Source organism: Aphelocoma coerulescens, chromosome 1 (assembly GCF_041296385.1).
Source record: "Aphelocoma coerulescens isolate FSJ_1873_10779 chromosome 1, UR_Acoe_1.0, whole genome shotgun sequence".
In the NCBI taxonomy this organism is placed as follows: Eukaryota; Metazoa; Chordata; class Aves; order Passeriformes; family Corvidae; genus Aphelocoma; species Aphelocoma coerulescens.
The window spans coordinates 77,034,635-77,061,222 of record NC_091013.1 but is presented as its reverse complement, the minus strand read 5'-3'; the positions used below and the strand labels follow the sequence as shown (position 1 = coordinate 77,061,222).

Below are 26,588 nucleotides of genomic sequence, written 5' to 3'. Positions count from 1 at the left end.
GCACTGCTGTTAAGTCAGCTAGCAGGGGGCAGAAGGAAAATAAATAGGCTTTAGAGACATCTCCGATGCCTCAGGGCAAGCAGCCAGGAGCAAATAAATACAGCTGAACAGCACAAGAAAGGGTATTTGCTTTTCCTTTCACATACATATATGAAAAGGTTCATTGCTGTGAAGGGGAAGCAGGCGAAGGGAAGAGCCAGTAAGCTGGTTCCAGGAGGCAGACTGTTCATCTCCGACTGCAAATGCTGTCCTTTATGGCTTTATGAGGCCATTTGTCAGGATAAATGTGACTGTCCCAGAAAAGTCAGCAAGTGTACTTACAAAGCTGGGAAACCCAAGGCCCTTCCTTCTGCCCCACTTGATAATTTGGAACAGATGATCAATGCCATTCTGCATGAGCTAGCTGTCATTTTACCAGAGAAACCACAGAGGAAAAAACCTTGATGTATTAAACCAGAGTGAACTCAGCCAAAGTAATAGCCCCATTAATCACACAATATGTGAAATGTAGTTTTTATAATTGCCATTGAAAAGTCATGGAGCTCCTTTCAAGTGGTTCTCTGTGGACAGAAATAAAAAATCTTGATAGAGCACATAAGGCAGAGCTTCCTTACAGTCAGAACAATCCTACCGGGGGTTGGGTGTTTGATTGATATGCTGGCTACAGCTTAATTTATTCAGCTTGTTTGATTTTATTGCTAATCTTATGATATGCCTCTAATGAAAAAAAGGCTTCCTGCTATAAAGAAGCAGTGAAAAAATGTTTATTACTTGGGCAAATAATTCTGCGGGCAAGATTTTACATTTTTCAGATGGCTTTCATTCTTTTTCCACTTGAAATAAAAACGTAAAGAGGAGGAAAAGGTTGATTGTGATACATACAAAAGAACACAATGCTGAAACCCAACCAGCTCCTCCTCCTGCTAATCTCAAACAAAGTATTCTCTTTAAACACTACCAGTTTCCTGTTTTTTTCTGTACACAAAGTGAGGAAGTGCAAATGACACCCATCAAGTGGGTAAAAATGAAGCACATCACAATAAAGACTTGCAGTTGTAATAGCGTTCAGTCTCCTGATTTTTGGTCCAGACCGGGGGAGACAATCTGCAATTAAAATCCTAATTTTAATTCACCTTTTATCCTTTTCACCTTGCAATCCCTCTACCAACTCCAGAAATTCCTTAATTAAATGGACTACTGGATTCTGAGCCAGAGCCCCAGCCCTGGTGTAAATGGGATGTCTGAGCCATAACAAGATGGGTAGACATAAATTGCTGTGCCTGGGAAATGCCAAGCTAGCAGAATAGACCCCTGCACTAAAAGCCTGTATAAAATAGGGATAATGGATGCTGGGGAAGGCAAATTCTGAAGTTACTCTAACTTTTGCTGTGAGTCTCTAGAAGCCCAAGGGAAGCATTTTGCTCATCATATTTGACTCTTCACACTCAGGGCTGTGGTAAGGAAAGACTTGTCAGATTCAATGCCATGAGATCAACACATGCATCAAGAGTAAAACATTTCAAAGAATCCTGTTACCCAAACAGCAGGCTGATAGACCAGTTAATAAGCTGTCATCCAGGAGCTTCTATATGATCATCAGTGTTGGTTGGAGCCACGTTGTGAAACACAGTGAGAGAGACAGAATTCTTGTCCCTGGCACTGATTCTCTACTACACCTGAGGCACTACCTGGTTTAGAGCAAAGGAAGCCAGCTGAGGCAGTACTTGATCTAGTCGGGATCACTGCATCTATCTGGTACGCTACCCTGCATTATCGTAAGTTCTGTAAAAACCTTTTTCCAAAACAGCTTCAGGACACCGTTTAAATTGGGTGCATTCAGATCCCACGCAACCACTTAGTTACATTTGCATCTCACATAACTCCAAAGGTCCATGGATAGTTAGAGTACCTGACTGGGACACTTGAGAGTAGTGCAATCTGGGGACAGAGCTGATCATGCATGTTTGCACATTTTGAAACCAACAGGCAGACCAGTAGGCTCCTTGCTCACACTGAAGCATTCAAAAGGAGTTCTATCAAACTCTCACTTCTTGTGTCAAGATATCTCCTTTTAGGCATCAGCAAAAGATATTTAAAAGCAACTTGAAACATGACTGATCCCTTACAGGCATGAGAGGCTTACTCAAAACTTTTAAGGCACTTGATAATCTCCAGAGATCTATACGTTAACAAGGCACTTCTGATGCATTTCAACAACTCTGAACTGCTGTGTTAAAGGATTTAATTAATGTTCATATCCTAAGACTTGGAAAAAGTGCAAGGGAAGATCTGATTGTTAAAAGTAACTACAAAAAAAGACTCATTAAAACTGGTGCAAAGACTTACATTAATTCCCAGCTGCTGCAGGGCCATCAGAATTACATCATTTGCTGTATCAACATTGGTTACATTTAGGGTTTTTGACTGTGAACAGAAAAAAGGAGAAGGGGAAAGTAGCATTAAAAGTCTGGATTTGCAAAGAGTATCTGAAGTGCAGTAGCTCTGCATAATTCATTGTTAGAAAAAGTGAGAATATCTTGTTAAAATTTTACTTGATAAATAAATTATACTACATAGATAAAAGTCCAGCTGTCTGATTTGGTTTGATTCCTCTGCTTTGTTACATACTTTCTGTATTTGCTTCTGCTTCCCCAACAGCTCAATCAAAAGAAAGAGTGTTACAATTACTGGGGACATGACTTCGACATTAAAATATGCAAAAAGTCAGAGCCACTAACTGCACTTTTGAACATTGCATAAGGGAAACATAACGGTTTGATTAATTTACAAGCATGCAAGTTTCCTTTGAAAAAATGAAACATTTCAGGGAGTTTTTTTCAGTGAAGTATCAATTGTTAATTTCTGTCCTTTTCAACTCAAGATCTCTATGGTAAGAAAGTACTGTACACAGGCTGTTCATCCTTATAACCTTTCCTACATTCTATACAGATTTCTCAAAGCTAGATTTGGCTTAGTACCAGAAGCACTTCCTCTTGGTAATGTTCCATCCAGTTAAGACACTACCTCTCCAGCATCCTCCAGAATCTGCTGATAGGCAGTTTGGAAAAGCATGGAGCAGCAGAGACACCACTTCTTAACCAGCTATGGTGACCAACACAAAGTGCCAAGCTTTATGTCAGCCAAAGCACCACTTTCCACAGGCAGTCTTTCCAGAGTGAGATTTCAGCACCAGCTGCCTGGCACCAGTGTTGCTCCTGTACTGCTGGGCAGTGCTCTGTACCTCAGCTCCAATGCTCTAATGCTTGCAGCATCACACCCACGCTGGCCTCACTTCCCAGCCAACTCCACACACCAAGCACAAGTCATTAAGCCCTCATTAGAGGTTGGCTTGGCTCTGCCAGTAGGACTACACAGTTTTGGATTGCAGCTGGTTCATGGCCAGACTAAAGCCTTGGCAGAACACAGGCAAGCCAACTGCAACAAACCACCCAGGCATACCTGATGGCCCAAAGAAGGGAAGGTAGCAGAGCTGGGATGTAGATGTTTACTGCCAGTCTCAAGACAGTTTGCAATGCCCTGACACCTTGTGTAGCATGTCAATTTTATGCTGGCCATAAGATGTTCAGGTGAAACAAACCCCTGACATCTTGCATTTAAAAAAGATCTGAGCTGTACATTTGTGTAAGTCCCTGACAGTAACAAGCTGTCATGGTAATGAAAGGAAAGTAGTGAGAATACTGTATATCTTGCTTCAGGACAGATCTGAACGTTCATACCATAAAAAATTTAACATTTGCCTGAAGCAATGACATCTGGCTCTCAGGAGTAGGTCAGCACATTTGCATAAGTTTTGCTCTTGGCTAGAATATAGTTTGTGCCTTGTGTTCAGCCTTCCCTGCTGTCCAAAAATGAAATAATTCTTGGGCATCTCCAGCTGCTGTAGCACAGGAACCACAGCACCATAAGAACTATGTGCATCACAAAATTTCCATCTGTTCCTCCTGTTTTATTACTGATAATATCTAGACTACAGCATGTCGTTCCTAGGACTGTCAGCATCAAGAGACCATATATGGCACGAGAGCTAATTATAGCTAAGGAGAAAAGACATTGAAAAAAAACCCAACAAACCCTGGTACAAGACTGCAATGCCTGAGTGCATGTATGATTTATAGACTTTTACACCTGAGCAGACCTTGATCTGCAGTCCTGCATTTGAACTGTCACAATTATCAGTATTGTTTATTAACTTTTGTATTAGCAACCTGGCAATTCTATCACTGTTTACCTTAATAATGATTTTCTGGGGAAAAAAAAAGAAAAAGGCAGACTCCTTTATGCTTATATTTATGCAAATACAGAATTCTAAGCGGAGATTCATTGTTGGGCAAAGACTTACAGTGAAATCTAACTTCTGTGAAAATTTCTTATGCCCTTGCCCATGCTCCTTAGGATTCTGAGCTTGAAATACAGATGTCACAAGCATAGTTAGAAAGAAAAGACAAAAAGCAGAGGAAGAATGGATGGATTATCACTGAATGCTAGGGTATCTCTATGGAACTCACTACATATGAGAATTTAGCTTAAATTGGTTAAAAATTATGTAGTCAGAAAGGTACAAATCACCCTATGGATGACCTTCCTTTACCATCTACTCTTTGGCTATAAATTTACCAACATCAATTATTTGATGAATAATATGCTTAAGGCAATTTCAGGGTGTTCTTATATACTGCTTTATTGACTTAAAATCATTATAAACAATAAAACATCTGCAACTTTGCAGAATTTAATGAAGGCAGCTGTGGATTTGGATAAGTTTACAAGCAAAAAAAAAAAAGGAAACATTGTATTGACATTTCTGGAGATGCTTATGCATAAATTCTGCTAGAGGTGTTTCTTGGGACTTCACTTAGTTCATGTGCTAGAACCAGTATTTCTTACCAAGCACACTGTCTTTGAAACAGAAATCATGTATTAAACACAGGGAAAAAACATTTCAGGGCTGCCTACACCAAGCCTTTTCAAGGGACTGAATCCTTAAAGCAGATTGCAAACCAAAGGAACCCTCTCAATATCCAAAGGACTTGCAGGTGAACAGCACTCACAGGTGATGTGGATTTATTCCCCTGTTTAGCTTAAGAACACTTACATATGCACAAGTTCCCACATCCTTTGCAATTATCGTCAGAGGAATGCTTTTAGGATTGTCTTTTTCCTTCTCTTCTCTTATTCGACTGACAAAGCAAGTACAAAACAAGTAAATTTTTAACATTGCAAACATAAATAGCAAGACATAGATTTTTACAGCAATCAAGCAGTAACTTGGTAAGGACGAGATTGTTTGCAGATGTACTGCAGTAGAAAGATCTCTGAGGACAAGAAAGCTTCCAGTGGTATCTGGAAGGGATGCTGACTGTGGCCCCAGTAATGCCCTGTTGTACTGAAGTTTACTGTAGAAAGCAGAGACAGTGAAAACAAAAATTCAAGCTAAAACTACCCATAATTGTGATGCCTCAGTCTGCACTAAAGACTCCTACAGGAATCAGTTATATCAGTACAGACTAGTTCTAAGGAGTGAACAGGAGAACAGGGAACTGGAAATCATTGCGGTAAGGATGATTTAAACAACCCAGGTACTTTGAAGAATCAAAGACACAAGCCTCAACCAGAAGACCTGGGTGACCAGAAAACAGAACCATCACTAGTAGTTTTCCATCCAAACACTGAATGAAATAAGACAGCTCTATTAATGCAAACCCTCCCACCTTATCCTCCAGCTTGGGGCATGTTTTTTAAGAACTAAATACAGCTGGCCTTGAGTAGCAGACAAGTTAGAAGAGAGGTTCCTGAGCTGGGCTTGCTTAAATGCCATCAGCGTGGAAAGAGCTCCAGGCTCAACTAGAGCCATAGTGGCAGAGCTCCTGCTGCTGTGTTGGGAAGCAGCAATGTGTGATAGGAATTGCTCCAGCTTTCTGCTGAGCACAGGGAAGCAATTCCCTCCTTGCACAGTGATTTTTGCATGAAAGCACACAAGATCTTCTGAGGGAGAAGACATGAGATTTTTTTTTCTTAATGTCACTTTGAAAGAGCTTATCTATCATGATGGCATAGGCACCACAGCTTGGAAATCACTCGTCTAGACCGGGACTCTTTGCAGTGTCTTTAAAGACCATATAATAAAGTACCTTTGCAAAAAAGACAGCCATGTTTCCTTTTGTTCTGCAGACCTGAAAGAATTAAAGAAAACCAGGACAAATCAGCCACCATTCTAATACCAAAATAGTTCTTGTACAAACCACAAACCATAACGGAATGGACTGTTTCTTGGTTGCAATTTCAGAAATACCTACAAAAACTAAAAGTTTTATCCAGATTTGAATGAAAATTCTGCTTCCCTGTTAAGTCAACTGAAAAGCCTGCCATGGAGATCAAAAGCCCCAGTTATCAGTTTTTCCCACAGAAGGTAAAGCTTTACCAGTTAATTCAGTAGGAACTGTGTTGAGTTCTTAAAATAATATCCAAATAGAAGAGGAGGGCACTTTAAAAAATGACCTTAATTCAAAAGTTTAAAGGTTATTTCCTCAGGTACACAGACTTCTTTCCACTTTCACTATTCTAATTATTTTCTTATTTATTACTTGTTTTATCAGCACATCAGAAAGCACGTATCAGCCCATTGAACTTAGTAGGGTTTAACTTTGGACATTTCAAGGCTTATCTCATTTATCTTTATCTCGTGTATATTTTGAAGGATACAAAGCTGTCCAGTTAAATGTAGCTAATAATATGACAGTTCAAGGAGTCTAACCTAATTTTGCTTCAACTTTCTTGATTTAAATCCTGTCCCAGATGTAACTACTATTCCCAGCGCTGCTTTTGCAATCACATTCTTCAAATTTCCAGAGCAGGCATTTGGGGAACTACAAACCTACTCAATGACACTGCGAGGGAAATGCACTTTATAGATGTTACAAATATGATTCTGATTTGGTTGTTTCAGTTCTGCTGGACAGTCATCTATGGACTCACACATGGCACTTTAGATTTTTCTATGTACCTCCAGACATAAAATAATTTCACTTCTGTAAAACCTCTTACTCTTTTTTTGACTGAAGCTATTGCTTTCCTATTCAACTACTTTCACATATCTATAAAGGATCACATGCTGTCTTTAGATCAAAGCTCCGTTTATTGGCAAGATTTCAATTGAAAATCAATAGAAAATTCCATCTTTGTTTCAGGACTATTAAGTGTAAAAAACATAAACAGCACAACCAGCTCAAGAGAGTGCACTTTGTAGACAACATTGTCTTAAGGTATGGACAATGTGACACAGAAATTAAGCCGGATACTTCAGCTTTTGCTCTCTGTTGATAAAGAAGAAAATGCATTTTCCAAGACCCAGGCAAATTACTGTGGCTAAGCAGCTGGGATTTCAGGGGGACGGTGCCCTCCCTCATCCAAAGTGACGAAAGAGCCCTCCTGCTGTGACTAAAATTATCCTAATCACTGAAATTACCTCTACAGCCCTTATGTGTCTTACAGTCAATGCTGCAAAGACAGACCAAAAATTTTTCTCTTTATTAAAATGCAGAGATTCTGCTTTAAGAGGAATTTTGACATTTTCTCTGGCACAATTAAATCGAAAAGAGAAATAGGACAAGGTCAGTATTTCACTGTTTGTTTCCTGCTACTTCTAATACATGGCCTTCTGTTTAAAGCTGTCTTATGAGACTTTGATCCTTTCATTAGCTTGGCTGTTTAATATTTGTCATTCATCTTATTAATTAGCCAAGGTGTTTGTCAAGTTATACAAAAAAAGGTAATTTCCACTGAGCAAGTCTGCATCACAGAAAGTGCTTTGCCAAATGATGTATTTTCTCAACTTCTAAAAGGGTAAGTGAGATGGAAGATGCGGTATGGAGGGCAACTTGCTCGGAGCAGTAGAAGGAATTGGTTAGAGAATCAGCAAGTTGCTGCTCCCCACAGTCACTGGTGCTGAAATGAATCTGTGATAGTCTCAGTATCTGTCAGCCAAAAAATATTTATGTAACTTGTTAAATAAAATATATCTCAATTCTTACCTGAAATTTGCCACACAGTTTGTAGTGGGCCAGCCCAGAACAAAGGACCGGTCTGGGTCTGTGCTGCCTTCACAGACTTCTTCTGTACAAAATGCTGTCCACATCTCACAGAGACGTGCTTGGCACTTAAGTTTGAAATGAGAGTGTGACCTGCAGGCAGAAATTCACAGGTGTGTCACACACATGAAAACACAGACAGCAGATTAAACAACTAGAGGTTTTTTTCCTTCAGGCACATGTGAGGCTTGCACTGGAGCTGATAGAAGAAGCACCTCTGCTTCAGTTTAAAAAAAATGTTTTATCGGGTTGCATATAAAAACCTACTACTTTTTCATTTAAATGGGATCAACAAATCTCTTATTTGTGGGATAAACAGATTGCTTGTGGCATCCCTGAACATCCCCCTTCTCAGGGGAATCTGTCCATGTCTAGAGTCCCCCTCCAAATCTCACCATGAGGCAAAGACTGCCACTTGTATTTGACTCTCCTTTCAGTGACTTTAATGCCATTGAGGAGTTCATAGTACAGTTCTATTGCTTAGCCCCAGGGTCAAAAACTATGATGAGTTTAAGTAGTGACAACTGGGCCAGAGCAAATGAAGCAAACCTGAACAAAGAAAAAGCAGAAAATTGCCATTTGTGTTAACTACTGCACAGGTCACCACACAGCCTTCACAAGCTTTCAACATGGTAGGTTGAGGACCACATCACTTGCAGAATAAGCCAGGACCTTGTGCATTCTCAAAATACTTACTCATCTACAAGAAAGATACATAATTTTCCCAGTTTTTAAAAATTTGGCCCTTCCTGTGTTTTATGCTACTAAACAATTGAGTAAAGCTCAAATGTACAGAATTTCACATTTTAACTTCAACTCTTTTCTTCTAACAGATTTCTCTTTATAAGTCTCCTTCCTTTGTAGGATTAGTGAGCGCTAGTGCTACATGAGAAACAAGTGAAAACTCCCAAAGTCAATCCAGCTCTGTAGCACTGCAATGGCCACTTGCTTCAAGCCTTGCAGACTGAATTACCTGAGCTATGGTTCTCCTGGGCCAAAAGGGAAAGGCTGGAGGAAAAGTGTCTCCTCCCTGAAACCAAGAGCATGTCAGCTCACCAGCGTATTGCAAATGTGGATGGGGACAGTGCTGGGCACCATGGTGATTAGTGCTCCATGAATAAACATGCCAGGTAAGCTGTTTCTTAGAGCTTTGGTACACATGGACTACTTTCTCTGAGATTAGTCTCATTTAAAAGATATTTGATTTAGGACAGACTGAACTAATACAGTCTGAAACATGAAAGCACTTGAACCTTGTGGCTTTAAAGAGGACATAGACGAACCTGGCTGGTCTGAGGTTTCCAGCTGACATTGTGCTAACAGCTGTGGTGGAATAGTGCAGCAAATTCAGAGGAAGGTCAAGAAAGAACCATCAGTGCATATCAAACCTAAGACTATATGGTCTCCTGATCAGCTGAACATTTCACCTCTCTTTATTACGTTTTGCTACCCAGCCAAAGAGAAACTTAAAATACAGGAGCACATTTCAACATGCTTGTTAGCAAATCAGTTTATGATGCAACAAATAAGGTCTGTCAAGAATACAAAAATAACTATTCTGACTGACCATGGAATGAATTGTGAAAATGTAGATTTACAAAAAAATACAACTGTGAACACTAATGTAGATGTTAATAAGTGGATGTCTGGTCTGACTCCACCCAATCAATCTGTTGATCCTCCCTTTCTCCTCAACTTCTTTTTGCCATTACCCAGTACAGTGAATATTCTACATGCTGTTTCATTTTTTTAAACATTTACAGTCCATAAAGCCAGACCCCTACAGTGCCAGTAGCGGGTGTCAGCAGGGTGTTGGCAGAAACACAAGGATGTTTTCCAGTCATGCTTGATGTATATTCTTACCCTGTTTGCCATGCCTGGTCACAGCTTTCAGCTATTATCAGTATTCAAGTGGCCTGGTTTCCAGAGGCATTGAAACAGTAGCCTCCATTAACATCTAGAGAGCTTGAAGTATAATTTTATCCCTATCTGCCATGTCCTTCATGTAATCCATGTCTTCTCAGCATTTGTGAAACATAGGTCTTCTATCTAAGTGCCAAAGCATTACCTTTAGAAGCTAATATATCATTGCTGACTAAGGAAGCAGCATGACAGAACATTTTAAAAATGGGTACAGTAACAATCTAATGAGTATTATACATTTTTTAAGGAAGTCCCCTAGCAAATGTTACTGTAAATATCAGGCAGATCCCAAATCCACTGAAATGAACAGAAAAATCATGAACACCAATGCTGTAGATATTGACACAGCCCAAGTTATGCCACCACTGCAGAGTACACAGAGTTCCTTTTGCTTACAATTGAATACCTTGCAGGCAATAATAAATGGAAGATTAATTTCTTTCTAGATTTGCTAATCTCCTTAACTGAACCCTCTGACAAAAGCATTTATGGATCTACTGTGAGACTGCTACCGTAATTCCATGTATGCACTCAGCCCTTAATTTCTATGTCACTTTGGGAAAATACCCTTAAAAGGCTCGTGTATGTACACAGCTGCACATCACAAAGGAGAAAAAGGAAACCATTTCTCTGTGTCCCCCACACAAAAACTTACGAGACACCTTCATCATTAAACTGACAGATCCTTGAAATGTTTACTCTGCCAAATAAAAACATACACTCTCTGTAAGAAATCTAATCAATATATAAAAAAAGAGTATAATATTTTACATAATTAGCTTTGGTTTAGTGAGAAAAACTCTTTCAATCAATACATTTTTGACTTAATCCTCACATAAAGGTAGTGAAGGACAGGGTAGCAGAGGAGCACAGCATGTGAGTATCATTCTTATTTTTTATGAACTGGTATAATGCATCATAGGAAACCATAAGAGTTTGTATTGCAGAAATGATTAGAAAGTAGCAAAAAAATGAACCTACAGGCCCCTTGTCCAAAGCCATAGATGGACCAGTTGTGGAGACAACTCACCCTTGCAAATTTCAATAGGAGCAATGCCAATTTTTTGCCTTTAAGCAGGAGTTCGGTGCTGCACAAGCAGTTTACTCAGCAAGCTCAGATGACACAAGACACTTGTTCTCTTTAGGAAAAACTTGTACCCATTTGCTGATCATACAAAGCCTGATTGTACATGAGCTCCATTTGTACAGTGACTGGTCACCTGCAGCTGAGCTCACACCCGCACGGGGCCCAGCTGTACCGAAGATACCTTAGGGGTTCACATGCCCAAAACAAAAAAACTACTTAAGACAGAATTATTCACAAGGAATAATTCTGAAGTTAAGTAAGATTCAACTGTATCATTAATTCTGTCCTAGTCTTACTGCTTTGACTCTGTACCTGCTATTAAAAAGTCAATAGCAATCCACAGTCATGGCCACATAGCAATACACACACTTGGGTTTTCCTTCTAGGAATTGGCATTGGCATTTTAGTGTGATACAGCTTTAAAAATGCTGATTTTTAAGTAGTATTCATTAGTGACAGCTCTGATGCTTTAATTGCTGACAGGGCAGCTGTAGAGAGAACATCCCAATTAGTTCTTCAAAATACATGAAGTAAAATCACTCAAAATACTATTTTTACCATTTCTAGCAAAGACTTGCTCCCCCCCCCCGCCTTTTTCACATGCAAAAGCACAAATTGTCCTCTACCACCTTTTTTAAACATTGTATCTCTTCCCCACATTAAATCACATGCTGTAAGAGCTGTTATTACTACTCCCTGCGGACCAGAGTTTTGTGTGGTTACACCAACTAGTGCTTTCCTATGCAAATAGTCCCACTGGGACCCAGCCAAACCTGCAGTAATGTGCAGCTCAGCCTGGGTCTGTAACACAGCTTCTGCTCAGCAGGCTGACCAGGGAGGGGGGGCTGTATCCCTCCTGACTGTACTCTTCTACAGTTTAGGAGCTGAGCTAGTGGACCATGCCCACTGGAAAGCTAGTGGACAGGGTGAGAGACCCCCAAGAGTATGACTCCCCTCACCCACTATCAATGCTCTTTCAGCACAGGTGAGTTTGCCACAGTAAGGAGCTGGTTTTGCTTCACTCACTGTAAGAGCAATCTAGAAACCTAGGTAAGTTACAAATATTTCACTTTACAGCTGAAATTAGGTGAGGTGAATTCCACCCTAAACATGCAACAAACAAAAATCAATACAGTAACAATGCTGTTTCTGCTACCGCTGGTAGAATACCAAGATTTCCCCTAAATATCCTTATGCTCACCACCCACCCATAGCGGAACATGTTTTGTGTAAAATATCCTCTGTGTTGTCACACCACATCAAGTGAGGGAGTTCAGCTGGGGGGGTTATGTTTACTATGTGTGATTCAAACAGACACAGCTCAGATTTCTACAGAAAACACAGATTTCTTCTGGCTTTTCCCAGAAGCCCCTGAAACAATTGCTTAAGCGAAACAACGCATTGGAAAAGCCCAGGACTCACACTGAGATTGCCCACCCTGTGAAACCACAACACAGTGCCTAACAGAGAGTGAAGCTACATCAGGATTTTTTATTATTACTTCTCCACAAGCCGTAACAACAAGTGAAAGCACCCTCTAAAATTGCCTTAAACCACAAATGCCGCATGAAGCTGGCATGCTAGACACAGCTTGTAAATGTGATTTAATTGTGAATGGTACAGTGAATAATCAGAGCTCAACAGCAAGCCTGATTACACATGAGCACTACCCAGACTGCTCAGCATCGCTTCCCCTTCCCTGTGCTCCTTCTGGCACAGGACAACCTACAGAGACAGACACCGCAGTGCCGCCTGCAATCTCTATTTTTATACGGCTGCTCATCCTTGGTGTGTATCAAAGCAGCTTCCAGGTAAGGATTAAGACCTCTAACCCTAATACAGCACAAGCACTGGTGTTATCCAAACCCCACAGGGCTGAAGAGGACCTGTCTAAAACAAGAAGTTGAAGGTAGCACATTGGACACAGTTGAGTGCCAATGAGTCTTTTGTGACATTGTGCTCCCAAAGTGGAGAAGATGACACAAAACATGAAATATATCAAAGATTATCTGGCATTTCCATAAAATTCTGCATCCTGAAATTCCTCCATGGCTATGAGGTTTTCAAAGATGCCTGAAGAGGTGAAAATAAAACGTTTCCTTATGATTTAGGGAAGATTTGCTACTTAAAAAGCATTCTGAAAATCCATTATATGTTCCACTGAAGAAAAGGTCTGCTCTGCAGGAGCAGCGCCTGAGGGGCCATACTCACTTGGACTTGGCAACAACCAGAAGGTCTGTGAAGAGGAAAAGGTGTCGCTCCTGGGTTTGCAGACTCGTCTTCAGCTGCACGTGGCCATCCAGGATGAACGTTCGGTTGTGGCATATGAAAGACTGCACAAGGGGCCATGCCTCTGGGCTGATGGGGGACAAGCAGCCTTCCCTGCAGAGACATAAAATAAACAGAGTAAAGGAAAGCAAATCAGCTACTCGCCTGTGAGTGAGAACCAGGCAGTGACTTCCCACACCTGCTGCCAAAAAGTAATTTATTTGACCACATTTCAGTGAAAGGTGAGAGGGACTTACAGGGTAATTCAGCAGTCAGATTCTGACACAAAATCTGTTAGGGACTATCCTCACTGAATCTTTTACAGCCCGAGCTGTAGCATTTGGCATGGGTCACATTTAGCAAAGGACAGTAATTTAGACACAGCCCTCCCCATTTTAGCTATTTGTATTTGCTTCCCTTTGTCTTGAAGTCTTAGAGAAAATATTTAATCTCCTATAGGCTCTCCAAAAAGAGAGAGGACACATATGCATGATGAATAGATAACTGCACACCCACCTCCATCAGAATAGGACTCATACTCAGGGTTAAAAGCCATTTATAGAAATTATTCAGAACCAAGGACAAATATAAGGTGTAACTGAAGCTTGCTAGAGACACACCATGCACTAGATGCAACTTGAGAAGGCTGCTCAGCCTTTCTCTCTCCCAGTACACAACCCACAAGCAGTGAATTAAGCTCCTGCTGCAGGGTTTGGTTGTGTGGCTGGAGCACAACTATGCTCATCTGACGCTGCTGGGTAATCCAAACCCAACTCTGTGGGGGAAATATCAGGCTTTCTCCTAGAAGACACTTTTCTAAGTGATCTTTTCTAAGGAGGTATTACAGCCCAAAGTGGAGACATGGTTCTCGCAAACTCTCCTGATCGACCTGTTCTACATAAAGTAGCTGAATAGTTATTGAAGCAGCAATAGATTTTCTCTAGCATGATGGTCAGCTTACTCACCCAGACAGGATATCCCTACTTTCTGAGCCTTGCTCTAACAAATGACCATTTATATGAAGCCAAATCAAAAGAATGTGAGTGTCTGAGAGGACAACACTCCTTCTTTAGGGCTCCCTGGAAGCTTGTAGCAGATGAGGCTCTCCCTTGGAAAGCCAGAGGCATGGCCTCAAGTTCTCACACAACGCTGAGAGAACTGAACCAAGATCTCCTATACCCTGGTGTACCTTAAATAATGAATTTCTGGATTAAATCCAGGAACAATCAGTATCTTTACTCATGATTTTAAAATCCAACTTTTCAATTACTGGCTTTCCCAAGAGATGCCTCCAAATGAATAATTTCCCTCTGGCCAAATGAATCAGTTCAATTTTTATTCAAATGTATTTACTTATTTTCTTCTTGTTAAAAAAAATTAAGCTAGCACTTGGCAGGATCAGCTTGGCAAGGGCAGGCTGAAGTGAACAGCTCTGCAACTCCAGTTTATTCCTGGTCCCACTGGAATGGATGACAAACACCTAATGACTTTTTGGGAGAAGAAATGGAGCTTATACAGTGAAAGTCACAAAACAAATGGGAGGAAAATGAAAGAAAACAAGAGCAAGCAGAGGAAACCTTCGAAGGTCATACACCTTCTTCTACCTCTCTTAGAGCATGGATGACTCATGACCCTCCCCTCCTGGATACTTGTGGCTGGATTGTGCCGGAAATTATTTAGGAAGTCCTGACAGCTGGGAGAGAAAGGATAAGCTCTAAGATTGGCCTGCATTAGCAGGACACACTTTCACTGATGTGTAAGGAGCTGGTGAGGATCTCTATCTGCTGGGGAGAGCCTTGTTTGGCCTTGGATTCCCCTTTCCGGCTGAGAGTCTTGAGTTTTTAAAAGAATTCCTCAACTTATTTTGTCTTAAACTGTGTCTTAATCTTGTCTTTCATTACCTACCCCTTCAGGTAAGAGAGAAAGAAGAGGAATGACTTGGAGAATGAATAATGCAAACCTAAGTTATTTGATCATTCCTAAGCGGAAGGGGTGTCCAGGAGTGTGGAGGTTAAAGCAGAGGGAGGAGTTTGGTCCAGCATAACAGGGATACACACTGTGTGGTGAGCAACAGGAGCCAGGGGAACAACAAGCACTTCTCCTGTCCTGTCACTTGACTAGAAATTGCCACCTCACCAGTTCATTAACGAGTGCTAGGTAACTGGGACTCCATTTCATTAACTCCCTAGCAGCACTTGGTACAGAGACTTAAACAAAATTCAGGAATGCTGATGAGTCCACCTGTGCAAAAGCCATGCATGGTCTTTACCTCAAAGATTAAATCAGGGATATGCTCACCTGTATTTGAACCCAGTAACAACAATTGTGAAGAAAACCCTTTTCACGTTACACTGCTGCAACCAAATCGGCAGAAGCATTCTTACAATTACAGGCTCTGGCTTTTGTTCTATTTGATTACTCCTTTTTGTACATTTTCTACATCATGATTCATAAGCCCAGGAGCCTCTCAAATTAAACTAAGCAAAATCTTTGTCATGTTGGCACACAAAAGAAGGTGTAGTAGGTTTAGTAATGCCAGCAGGGTCAAGCAAATTGAACTGCCTTTTGAGCCAGTGCCTTTCAAGCACATCTGTCATCTGAACTCTAATAAGCACCCTTACGTATGCTAATATTAGACCTTACCTGATAAGCCTTATTAAAAAAAAAAAAAGTGCCAATATTTTCTTCAAAGTGGATAAAAATCAAAGCCATTAATTCAGCCAGAAACTTCTAACGCACCAGGAACAAGGAACATGGAGGAAATTCATGTCAGCAGTGACAAAAAAACGTCTTTTGGAAAGCAGGCGTTTGATCCTCTCAATTAATGTTCCATTGTTACAAGACATGAATGAAACCAAAGTGTTGTTACATTGACGAAAATGCAGATCAGCAATATCCTCAGGCACAGGGATTTATATGAGAGAGGTATTTTTGCAGTTCAGTTTTTAATGGCTCAATGATTTTTCTGGCCATTAGACGGGTCTAATTTTGAAAAAGTGCTAAGTATGTAAATACTGATTCTTTGAAAATTCTTTTCAATAAAATTAGGCAAAACTCAGGTCAACATGGTTTCTGATACAAATAAAAAATAAAAGTCAGTGATGTAGGGCTCTCTCTGCCTTCCTTGTGTTTCCCTAAACATCACTTTATGATTAACACATGTAAAAATCCCACACAGTAACATCCTTCCATTCTGGCAGAAAAAAAGGCTGTCATCAAGGTTTGTTAAGAAGGAACTGTGAACTGATTCCTGAAAGATGGGGTTAGATGGGGATCCTGTAGAGCCAACAATCAGTCCTGTTCCACTTTGTGAGGAAGCAAGGCTGACAATGATGTTTTGATGGCATTGCCATTATAAAACTCTAGCCTTAAGTGGACATTTTTTTCTAAAAGTATTATTTTGGGGGTCAGAAATTTTCATGTGGGATTTTAACTAAGGAGAACATCTTGTAATTTGAGGATATCTACAGAGATATTCTTGAGCTATTCAGGAAAAGACTAAAATCACTGTGCTGGATGAAATTATTAGAAAGATAATTGAAGACTTTTCTCTGGGTGTTTCCAGAACATAAATTTTTATACCTCTTATTTTTCAAATTAATCAAAATAGTCATTTTGTGCCTATTCAAAAGACACCATGATTTAAAAAAACCACTTCAATTTTGTCAGTGAAACATATGAGGGCAAAATCTACAGTAGTCAGCCAAATACTGAAAAACATATCTCAGCTGCATTCAGTGTGAAAGGAAATGTCAGAGCTCACTTTATTGATCCTGTATTTACCAGAAACCACAGAAACACAAAAAATACTTCTTCCCCTTGAAGAGCTTCCTTGGGGTTTCCAATAAAACCAATACCTGAATGGCATTACCCACTAAATGTTTATTCTTGGTGTTAATGGAGATGTCAGCTTTATTCTCTGTTTGTAGTGAAAACAATGAAAGAAATACTTTTTGAAGGAGATCTTAGCAGTCCATGTTAAGTGGTTACTAAATCCATGATCCAGATGTCATTTATGCCAATAGGAAGCTTCCCCTGATTTCAGTTGATGCTGACTTCAGCCTTTCATTGATTTAGATTAAGCTCTAAGATGCCTCAGGGGAACAACCTGTTCCTAGGTAGCTAAGCTGGAATGAGCTGCTGCAGGTATCTCAGCTACATGCCATCCCTCTCACAGACTGCTCATGCTCCATCCTAAACCTCACTCCATTGTTTTGGCTATTGTTCTCTGCCAGAACTTCACTGATGCGCTCTCTGCAGCCACAGAAGTTGACTTCCTCTTATGATGCAGCACCGGTGCTCTCCGCACAACTGATACGTATTGAAATAAAATGCCATTTCTCTTTTTAACCTCTGAAGTTCTTCTAAAGAGGTAGGTGAGAAATTCCCCTTTTCATTACAGAGCAGTGAAATGACAGCTATTCAAAAGGCTGAAAGCTGAACCAGCCCAGCCAAGTGTGAGGCTGCACTTGGTCTGTCAAACACGTACATAATACCTTTCCAAATTCCTCTTACAGCGAACAACCTGGCCTACAGTCATTTCACAAATATGTACTGTAGGTATAAATCCTGCATGCCTCCACTGGTGCTGAAGCTCAAGTAAGGACCAGAGGCTCTTTCCAGTTTTCATACAATCAAGCATAGAAACATAGAATATCCTGAGGTGGAAGGGACCCACGAGAATCATTCAACCATAGAGTCACAGAATAGCTTGAGTTGGAAGGGACCTTTAAAGGTCATCTAGTCCAACACCCCTGCAATGAGCAGGGACACCTTCCACTACATCAGGCTGCTCAGAGCCCTGACCAACCTGACCTTGAATCTTTCTAGGCATGGGGTATCTTAACACGTCTCAAGGAAACCTTTCTTAGAGGCCACCTTTAGGTACTGGAAGGCTGTTCTAAGGTCTCTCCAGAGCTCTTTTCCAGGCTGAACAGTTCCAATTCTCTCAGCCCTTCCTCTTAGGAGAGATGTTCCATCCTAGTAATCTTTCCTCTCCCTGCTCCAATAGGTTCATGTCCTTTCTGTGCTGGAGACCCCAGAACACAGAACTCCAGGGGGGGTCTCACCAGAGTGGAGTTGAGGGAGACAATCCCCTTCCTCGACCACACTGCTTTTGATGCACCCCAGGACACACTGGGCCCTCCTGGCTGCCAGGGCACTGCTGACTCATATTCAACTTGTCACTGATCAGACCCCCAGATCCCCTTCCCCAGGGCTGCTTTCCAGCCTCTCACTCCCCAGTCAGTCCACACATCCAGGGCTGCCCCATCCCAGGTGCAGAATCCAGCACTTGCCCTTGTTATTAAACTTCATACAGTTGGTGATTGACCATGTCTCTAATTTGCTTAGGTCTCTCTGCAGGGCCTCTCTGCCTTCCAGGGAGTCAACAGCTCCTCCCAATTTGGTGTCATTGGCAAACTGATGTAAGTGTACCTTCGAGTCCTGTGTCCAAGTCATTTATGAAGACATTGAAGAGGATCTTCAATGGATGGAGATGTCATGGATGTGCAGAGCTTGCAGCTTGCAGCATAAATCTAACCCTGTTTTGGCTACAGGCTAGAGAGGCCACCAAGCAGAGCACCTACTAACCCTCCTCGCAGTGTTCAGAGACAATAGACTGCTTTTGTATATCTCAAAGGCCAGTTTTGGATGGCTCTAAGGAATAAGTAATTTATCTTTTAGGAATAATAAAGCCAATGAACTTTCAACTTCAGAATCTCTCAGTAAAGCATTTATTTTACCATCACTGAGTCACAGCTTTGGGCTAGAGTAGCCCACTGAGAGAAGCAGGAGCTACTCACATCCTTTCAAGGCTAGTGAAAACAGCAGCTATCTGCACCATAAGAAACGTCTACAGTTCAGCCCACATTATGGATTTTTGCCAAAATGGATTATCAGTCAGGGAAAACATGTCATTTGTGACCAGCAGAGATACCCCCAAAAGCAAGCCTGATCTAGCAGGTATGTTCCTCCACTTTCTTAATAGAGCTTATATTGGAAATCAGGTAACAATGCTTGCACTTTTTTTCTGTGCCTCCTACTCAGACCCTTAAGCTCCTAAAAAGTCCTGTGAGAAGGAAATTCAGTGCCAGCTTAATAGATACTTTCTTGTATTTTTGCTAATGAGGCAGGACCTGCTAACTGGAGCTTGGAAGCCACGACGGTTTACTGCTGGAAATCCTTTAAGACATCAGCCATATTACCCATATTATGTGGCTAGAGGGTGCTTTGCACTCAGGATACTTAACTTAATAAGGTAGTGAGAAGAATTCTTTAACTAACCAAAAGCAAAGAGCTCCAATTTGGTGTGCAAGAGGTCGCCAAATAAGGTGAGATAAGGTGGAACAAAAAACCCAACCAAATCTGTAACTCAGCAGTGAGTACTGACTCACCTTGCAGCGCTCCTTATAGTGCACCAAAGGGCAGTGTTAAGATTTCAGGACTTCAACACAAATTGAATTTCATCATAAATGATAATCTGTATGTGACTTGAACTGTATTCTAGCCAATTTGACACAATCATCCCAGACTTTGTCAAAATAATCACACAAAACAGATCAATGCATTCTGTACACTTAAAGAGTGAAAAACTGAAAGAAAGAAGAGCTTTTCCTGTACACTGAAAACAACTGCCCGTGCTTCGGCCTGAACTCAGGAAAATGGAGATAGTCATGTTCATGCTCCTGATTAATTTAGTTTCTATCATGCTGGCAGCTTATTAAAGCATATGGCTTGAGGAGTCACTCCTCAGGCTAGAACAGCCAGGAAGAGAAAGGAGGCTACAACTGCTCTACACCCATTTGTAGACCTACATCCAAAATTTGTCAGCAAGGGGCTTTGTCTTTGAAGAACAGCTGAGGAACAAGCAAAGCCCTGTGTAGGTGCTTAATCATTTCCTCAAACCAGCTGTAGACGGAAAAGGGAAGAAACAGGGAGATATAACACAGTATTGCACAATTACACTATCTATCTGGAGATGTCCTTGTGATGGCTTCTGGCTTGACACAAACTTACAAGCTGTCTATAGATGGAGTAAGGAGCTGAAAACAGGGATGCCAACAGCCATGCCCATTTCCCATGACTTGTTCAGTCCAGCCTGCTCCATCCCCACTGCCTGTTCAGCACAACCATGAAAAGCCCTGCTGGCCTCAGGGATGAGCATTCACAGCTCCCATTGCCATGAATAAGGCAACACACAGACAAGGCTCACCCACAAGGAGCAATCTGCAGCTCAGAGCCCTACTTAGACAGGCAGACATATTTAGCTATAGATATATATAGAGATATAAAATCCTCTGCATTTTTAAAGGTGCTAACTGCTCCTGTCACTGCCTCCAAACCACAACCAGTGCCCTCGGCAAGTCACCCACATGCTCAGGATCTGCCCACTTCAAATCCTCGTGATCCCAAATATGCACTTCATCTACGTTTATACAGCACTTTATTCTAATAAGTAATAATTATACTTGGAGGGTGAAAGAAAGCACAGAAAGTATCAGCTTGGTGGGTAGGAGTGTTTTCCAGGAAGGTGGTAGGTAAGATGTGGGCCAGAACAAAGTTAGTATGCAGTTGTAAACTTACACTGACTATTTATAGAAAGGACTTTAATAAACAAGCATAAAACTCTCTTAATCACATGGGCTGCCAACCCATTTCTGAAAATCTGCTGCCAATTGATCCCTGCTATGCCAAGGGAGCTTTGTTCTGAGGATGCTGGGCATGTTTGCATGCTGTTATCTTTGGTAAATCTTATGCAGTTGAAGCAGCACTTCGAAAACAGTGCAGCATTCCAGAAATAGCAAGTCTATTTTCTGCAGCACTCCTTTAAAGTCCCCCAGGCCATCACCGTTGCGGGTACAGTAGCTTTTGTACCATGAAACAAGTGAGATCTGATTGGTTTTTCAAAGAACTTTAGTTACTAAGTTTTACAATGCCTGATTCTACTTCACAAGTGTTCTTTCTGGTTGCAGCTTCTTTTTTACAAGTCATGTACTTGAACAAATATGGGGCACTCACCCCTCACCCCTGCATTTTCCCTAATGGACTGTGCCTGGGGATCTCATAGTGAGTCCTCTGACCTGGAGCACGTATCAGCCTCAGTTCACAGCCTCCAGCACAGGGCTGTCCTCACTCTACCCAGGCAAGCAACTGGACCTCAGAAAATTATACCCAAGATCAAGCAGTGAGTCCCAATAGGGTCACAGAGACTTCAGACCAAAATGTGCTGCAACCCACTCTCCAGCACTGGCAGGGCAAGCACAAGCCTGGACAGTGGAAGGAAGATGTATATTAATTGAAATGGGGAGCAAGTTTTACTCAGATAATTACACAAATTTATGTTTTAGGGCGGAAATCAGAACTAAAACTTGTATTTATAAAATTGGATATCACTCCTCTGTTTTTAAAACCCAGCATGCACATTTTAAGGCAATATATACTGAGAAAAATATTCCAACTTAAATTATAATAGGATTCTAAAAATTGTTTTGTATCATCTCTGCATGATGTCAAAACCTTACTAAACATAATAAAAATTACAAAATCCTCACACATTTCAGGATGGAAGCTTGGCAGCCTAACTGAAAACAAAGCTGCACTTAAGTAATTTTTACATAGCCACAAGGACAATATTCTCTGCAGAGCAAGCATGGACTACAGCGTGGAGCCTGGAGACAGGAAACACACTTGTGGTCTGGTTTGTTTCCAAGGCTTTTTGTTTTACTTTAACAAACAGCTGCAAGGTGTTTACTCTGAAAATTTAACACAAGGACAAAATTCTCTATTGGTATAAATTAGCACCACACGTTTTGGTCATATTTTGCCTATTTCCACCAGAAAAGAATTTAGGGCAAGTTATTTAAATCCTATTGAAAAGCTCTTGCAGTGTGGGTGTTCTCCAGTCCTGCTACACAGCTCTGCCAGCAGCCAACAAGTTCAAGGGGTTTTGGTCTAAGGCTCCCTGAGAGAGGGAGAGGTTTGGGAGAGGACACATTCACATGCAGAAGTCAATAAAAGCTCTCTGGCCTTTGCAAGAATCAATCCTCTGTTCACCACTGCAGTTCCCACTCATTTTTACTGACTGACATAGCAGCACCACCTTGAATTACTCTCTCATCCCAGTTGCACCAGGGAAATGCCATTCCAGGCACTGTCTACCCAAACAGATTTCATTGTTCGGACCAAAAAAAAAAAAAGTCACCAGAAAAAGTGACCTTTGGGGGGAAAAAAAGAAAGATCATAAAGAAAAAAATAGGAAAAAAAGTAGGATGAACAAAGGGTAAAGAAAAGGCCAAAACTTAACACCCCAGCTCTACAGTTCTGCACCATCATTGTCTGGCCTTTTGGAGCTTCTCGTGGCCTACAAGAAGCCTGGATGCACAGGCTACCTTTGCTGCTACCAACCAAGCTTCTTCCTACCCGTTCTGAGGTGAGATACAGAGGAGCACTCTGGGATCTCAGGTTCACCCATGTCCTACTATGAGATCTAGTATTATTTTAGTAGGGTAATGAAAAGATATTTTATAATATACCCTATATAGTAGGATAACCTGAAGGGATAAGGTTTTTGTCCTACCTTAACTTTTTTGAGAAGCAGTAATTGCAATTAGGAGGATTAATCCCACTTAATCACAACCGGAACATTTAAAAGCCTGGCTCAGCTCCATTGACTTTGACTTACCTCATGGATGAAACTAACCTTTTATTCAAAAGGGGTTTTCATATATCTTCTTGTAAAGTGTATTACAAGAGTTCAGCACCAGTCATATAACAGCCAGGAATTCTGGGTTACCAAAAATAGCTAAGACATTCTGCAGATCTCTACAGAAACAAGTAATTTAAAGCTGATGTGCACATGAGGTAAGAAGACTGGTGTAGACATTTTTAGAAATCCCTTCTGGACCACCATGAATGGCTGTCAGTGAGCCTACATGTTTCTGCCAATCCTAACATCTCCAGCTATATGTCACACAAGCTTAGATGGGCAAGAGTAAGGCACTTGTGTGACCATGTCCTTTCAACAGGAAATGGCATTTTCTAGTCGACTGCCTGGGTTTACTGACTGTCAGTCACCTCACTCACTTAATGGGTAATACCAGTAGGCTGCTCATGGTCTCTAAAAGTTTCACTGCTCAACAGTCCTTCTCCTTTAGGCTCTGATTTTCCCATTATTGAAGAAGGTATTTGGCTAGGTAGGTTTAGATTAGATGTTAGGAAGAACTCTATACTGTGATGGTGGTTAGGTACTGGAACTGGTTGTCCAGAGAAGTTGCAGATGCCCCATCCCTGGAAGTGTTCAAGGCTAGGTTGGATGGGGCCCTGAGCAACCTGGTCTAGTGGAAGGTGTCCCTGTCCATGGCAGGGAGCTCAGAACTAGATGATCTTCAAGGTCCCTCCCAACACAAGCCATCCTGTGATTCTATGAACTGTGGGACACAGTGGGGTGAACGCCACACAAAGCCCCACCACAGACATGAAGAGAGGATCTGAGAGGATACTGGCTTCAGTTTGTAAGGACCACTTCTCTAAGAGGGATGAACAACATGGGTGCCAACATACACAGGAGTATCGCTTTACCTGTCCAGCTGTAACAAGAACAAATCTGGCTTTGCTTTGCCTCCAGGGCTTTAAATTGTATTTTGATACTACTACTGCAGCACAGGAATCCTTTTATCCTTTTACAGTGAAGAGATTATATGCCTGCTGCTGCCAGCTATTGCAAGCATAGTGACCCAGATTCCTTATGGACATGCATGGAGACACATGCACCTGTTTGCTCTCCCATAACTAACTGCCCACCTATTTATTCAATGAGTTTTTCACATAGCTACTCGGTCAGGTTAGTCAGAAGCTCCTGCTCTGCCAGTGATCTGAGCTGAGGAAAAAAGCTGTTAGAGGATCACCCACATCTCTACGCCTTAAGATGATAACTACCTGTTCAGTGCTGCTAACAGTTATGCTGTACTGGGATGTGCAAAAGCAAAACTCCAGAAGTCTGGTAAGCTCTCTGGGCAGCAGAACAGTGTCTAAAAAACAGAGGTACCTGAGAGGTCAGGAAGCCTCTGAGATGATGTCTTTCTGTCATGGGTTTAGAGCCTTGCTCTTGAGGCTTATTATCCTTTATTGGATCTAGCCCCCAGCACTCAAACACGTAAGAATGGGCACAGAAGATACCTAAACCCAGACTGTTATTCCCATGATGTGATTAAAACCCCTCACCAGCAGCTTTGTGCACCACGCGGACACAGCTGGACCAGCAGAAGTAATGCCATTATCAGCCTGAAGGAGAGTTCAGCTGGTGTTTAACACTGGCCCTGGTCAGAGGTGAGGGCACCAGAGGCTGCACATCAGCCTGCACATCATTAGAGCTGTTCTGCTTGTTTACACAAGATAAATGAGCACAAAGCAGTCTGAGTGAGTTGGTCTGTGATTTCCTCAGGTATGCTGCTGCCCAAACTGCTTGGCCAGACTGTCACTTGGCAGAGATTTTATTGTCTAAAATCAGCAATACACAATGGCTGGACAACAGCCGCATTCTGCCAGACCTCAAGGCCTAATCCAAAAAGTCCTTTAAATGGGCTGCAGCCAAGAGCACATGTGGACCCTGAGACATCTGGACAAGCAGAGCCCTTGCACTCATCCTGATGAGCACTGCCCCTCACTGTCTTCATGTTAAAACTGCCACAACTCTCTCCAAAAGGGAATCGGCTTAAGGCGCTGGTGTTAAAATATTAGTCCTTTATTGTAAAATTAATCCCTTATTTAAACTCCAATCCCTCCAAAACCCTGCTTCCAAGCCTTCCTTCTTGTTACCTCTAGTCCTTTCCTTTTAATAAAAAAGCAGCGTATCTCCGAAAGCCGCAGCTCATTTCGATCTCCAGATGTACAAACATCGCTATAAGCCAGTTTGTAGGTCGTAAATGAAGAACTGACGGGTTTTATCAAAAACAAACATATGCACACATACACTCACACAAAACAAAAACAGAAAAAGCACAGCAGAGGGGCAGGATTGCCAATCTCCGAGTTAAAAGGCCATCTGAGGCCTCAGAAAGTTCACCTTGTTAACAGTTAATAAAATTTTATCCTCAGCTATTATTATGTAAAAGTAACTTTTTTGTGCAAACACATGGTTTAAGAAAGCAATACTCCAGTGTTATAATTAGCTTTAATCAAGCATGAATTAGATACACTAGAAACGGACAACTTGTAGAATATCATCACAAGTAATTTTAATTATGTGTAGTTCCATTAAAAAGGAAGAGCATTAAACACAAAATAGCAATTAAAAAAAATTTACTATTTTTCTACAAATTCATATATGCTTACCTTACATAGGGAAACATGACATACTGAGAGGAGAAATTCAGGGAAGTTCTCATACAGAGATTCTGCTTAAGTAGAAATTCTGATTGAGCATAGAATGTTAAAACATCAAAACTTTTCATGAAATAAAAGAATCTCGGAAAAAATCCTGATCAACTGTTTTGAGACTGAATTAAATCTAAGAATTAGACCCAGAAGCAAAGAAACTTTCATTTGCTTTGGTGACTGAGTCTTTAGGAATAGGATTTTCCCTCCTTTTTGATGACTAGCTGGAGCCAGCTGGGATGGTACCTGTCCATGTCAACTCCCAGTCTGGTTGTGAGCCTCCCTCATCCTGCTGGCAGCGTGCAGCTGCTCCGGAGGAAACTCCCACTGATCACATGTGGAAGGCACGCATGGAAACCAGCACATGCACACAGCATGGCCTTTGCCCTGCAAACTCCTGGGCGAGGCACAACCTGTCCCATGCCACCCCAGGGCTGTGCCCCATAGCAGGGTGACCCTAAGCCGTGCCCCACGAGCCACCGGCAGTGGCACCATCGGCCGGCCAGGCCATGGTGGCCCTGGCCCAGGGTGCCCCTCCTCTGCCTGGCATGGGTGGCCTCTGCCAGGGACGTGCCATCTACAGTCCACACTCCAGCAAATGCCACCATGGTGCCTGGGGGCTGTGCAAGAGCAACACCCACCTCTGCAGGGGCAGACAGGAGAGGAGGAAGGGGAGTCTCTGCATGAGGGCCTCGTCCTGCAGCAGCAGGTAAAAACGGCTGTGGCACGTGGCCGAGGGGCCTGTGCTCCGTCTCCATCGCCTCACCAGCCAAACGCACCTCACAGACATTACACTGTGAGGCAAAATTATTCACCAACATGGAAATGACTGA

General features: G+C 41.7%; 1 protein-coding gene across 1 annotated transcript in view; it reads right to left on the bottom strand.

Moving 5' to 3' along the window:
* Positions 1–26,588, bottom strand: part of ARHGAP20 (Rho GTPase activating protein 20) — a 59,601-nt gene that overhangs the window by 18,234 nt on the left and 14,779 nt on the right. Inside the window, exons 3-7 of the mRNA XM_069014194.1 lie at positions 13,327–13,497; positions 8,049–8,198; positions 6,150–6,191; positions 5,114–5,198; positions 2,347–2,424 (exon numbers count right to left, since the gene is read on the bottom strand). Of these exons, the coding sequence (XP_068870295.1) occupies positions 2,347–2,424; positions 5,114–5,198; positions 6,150–6,191; positions 8,049–8,198; positions 13,327–13,497 (526 nt within the window). The remainder of the gene's footprint in view (positions 1–2,346; positions 2,425–5,113; positions 5,199–6,149; positions 6,192–8,048; positions 8,199–13,326; positions 13,498–26,588) is intronic.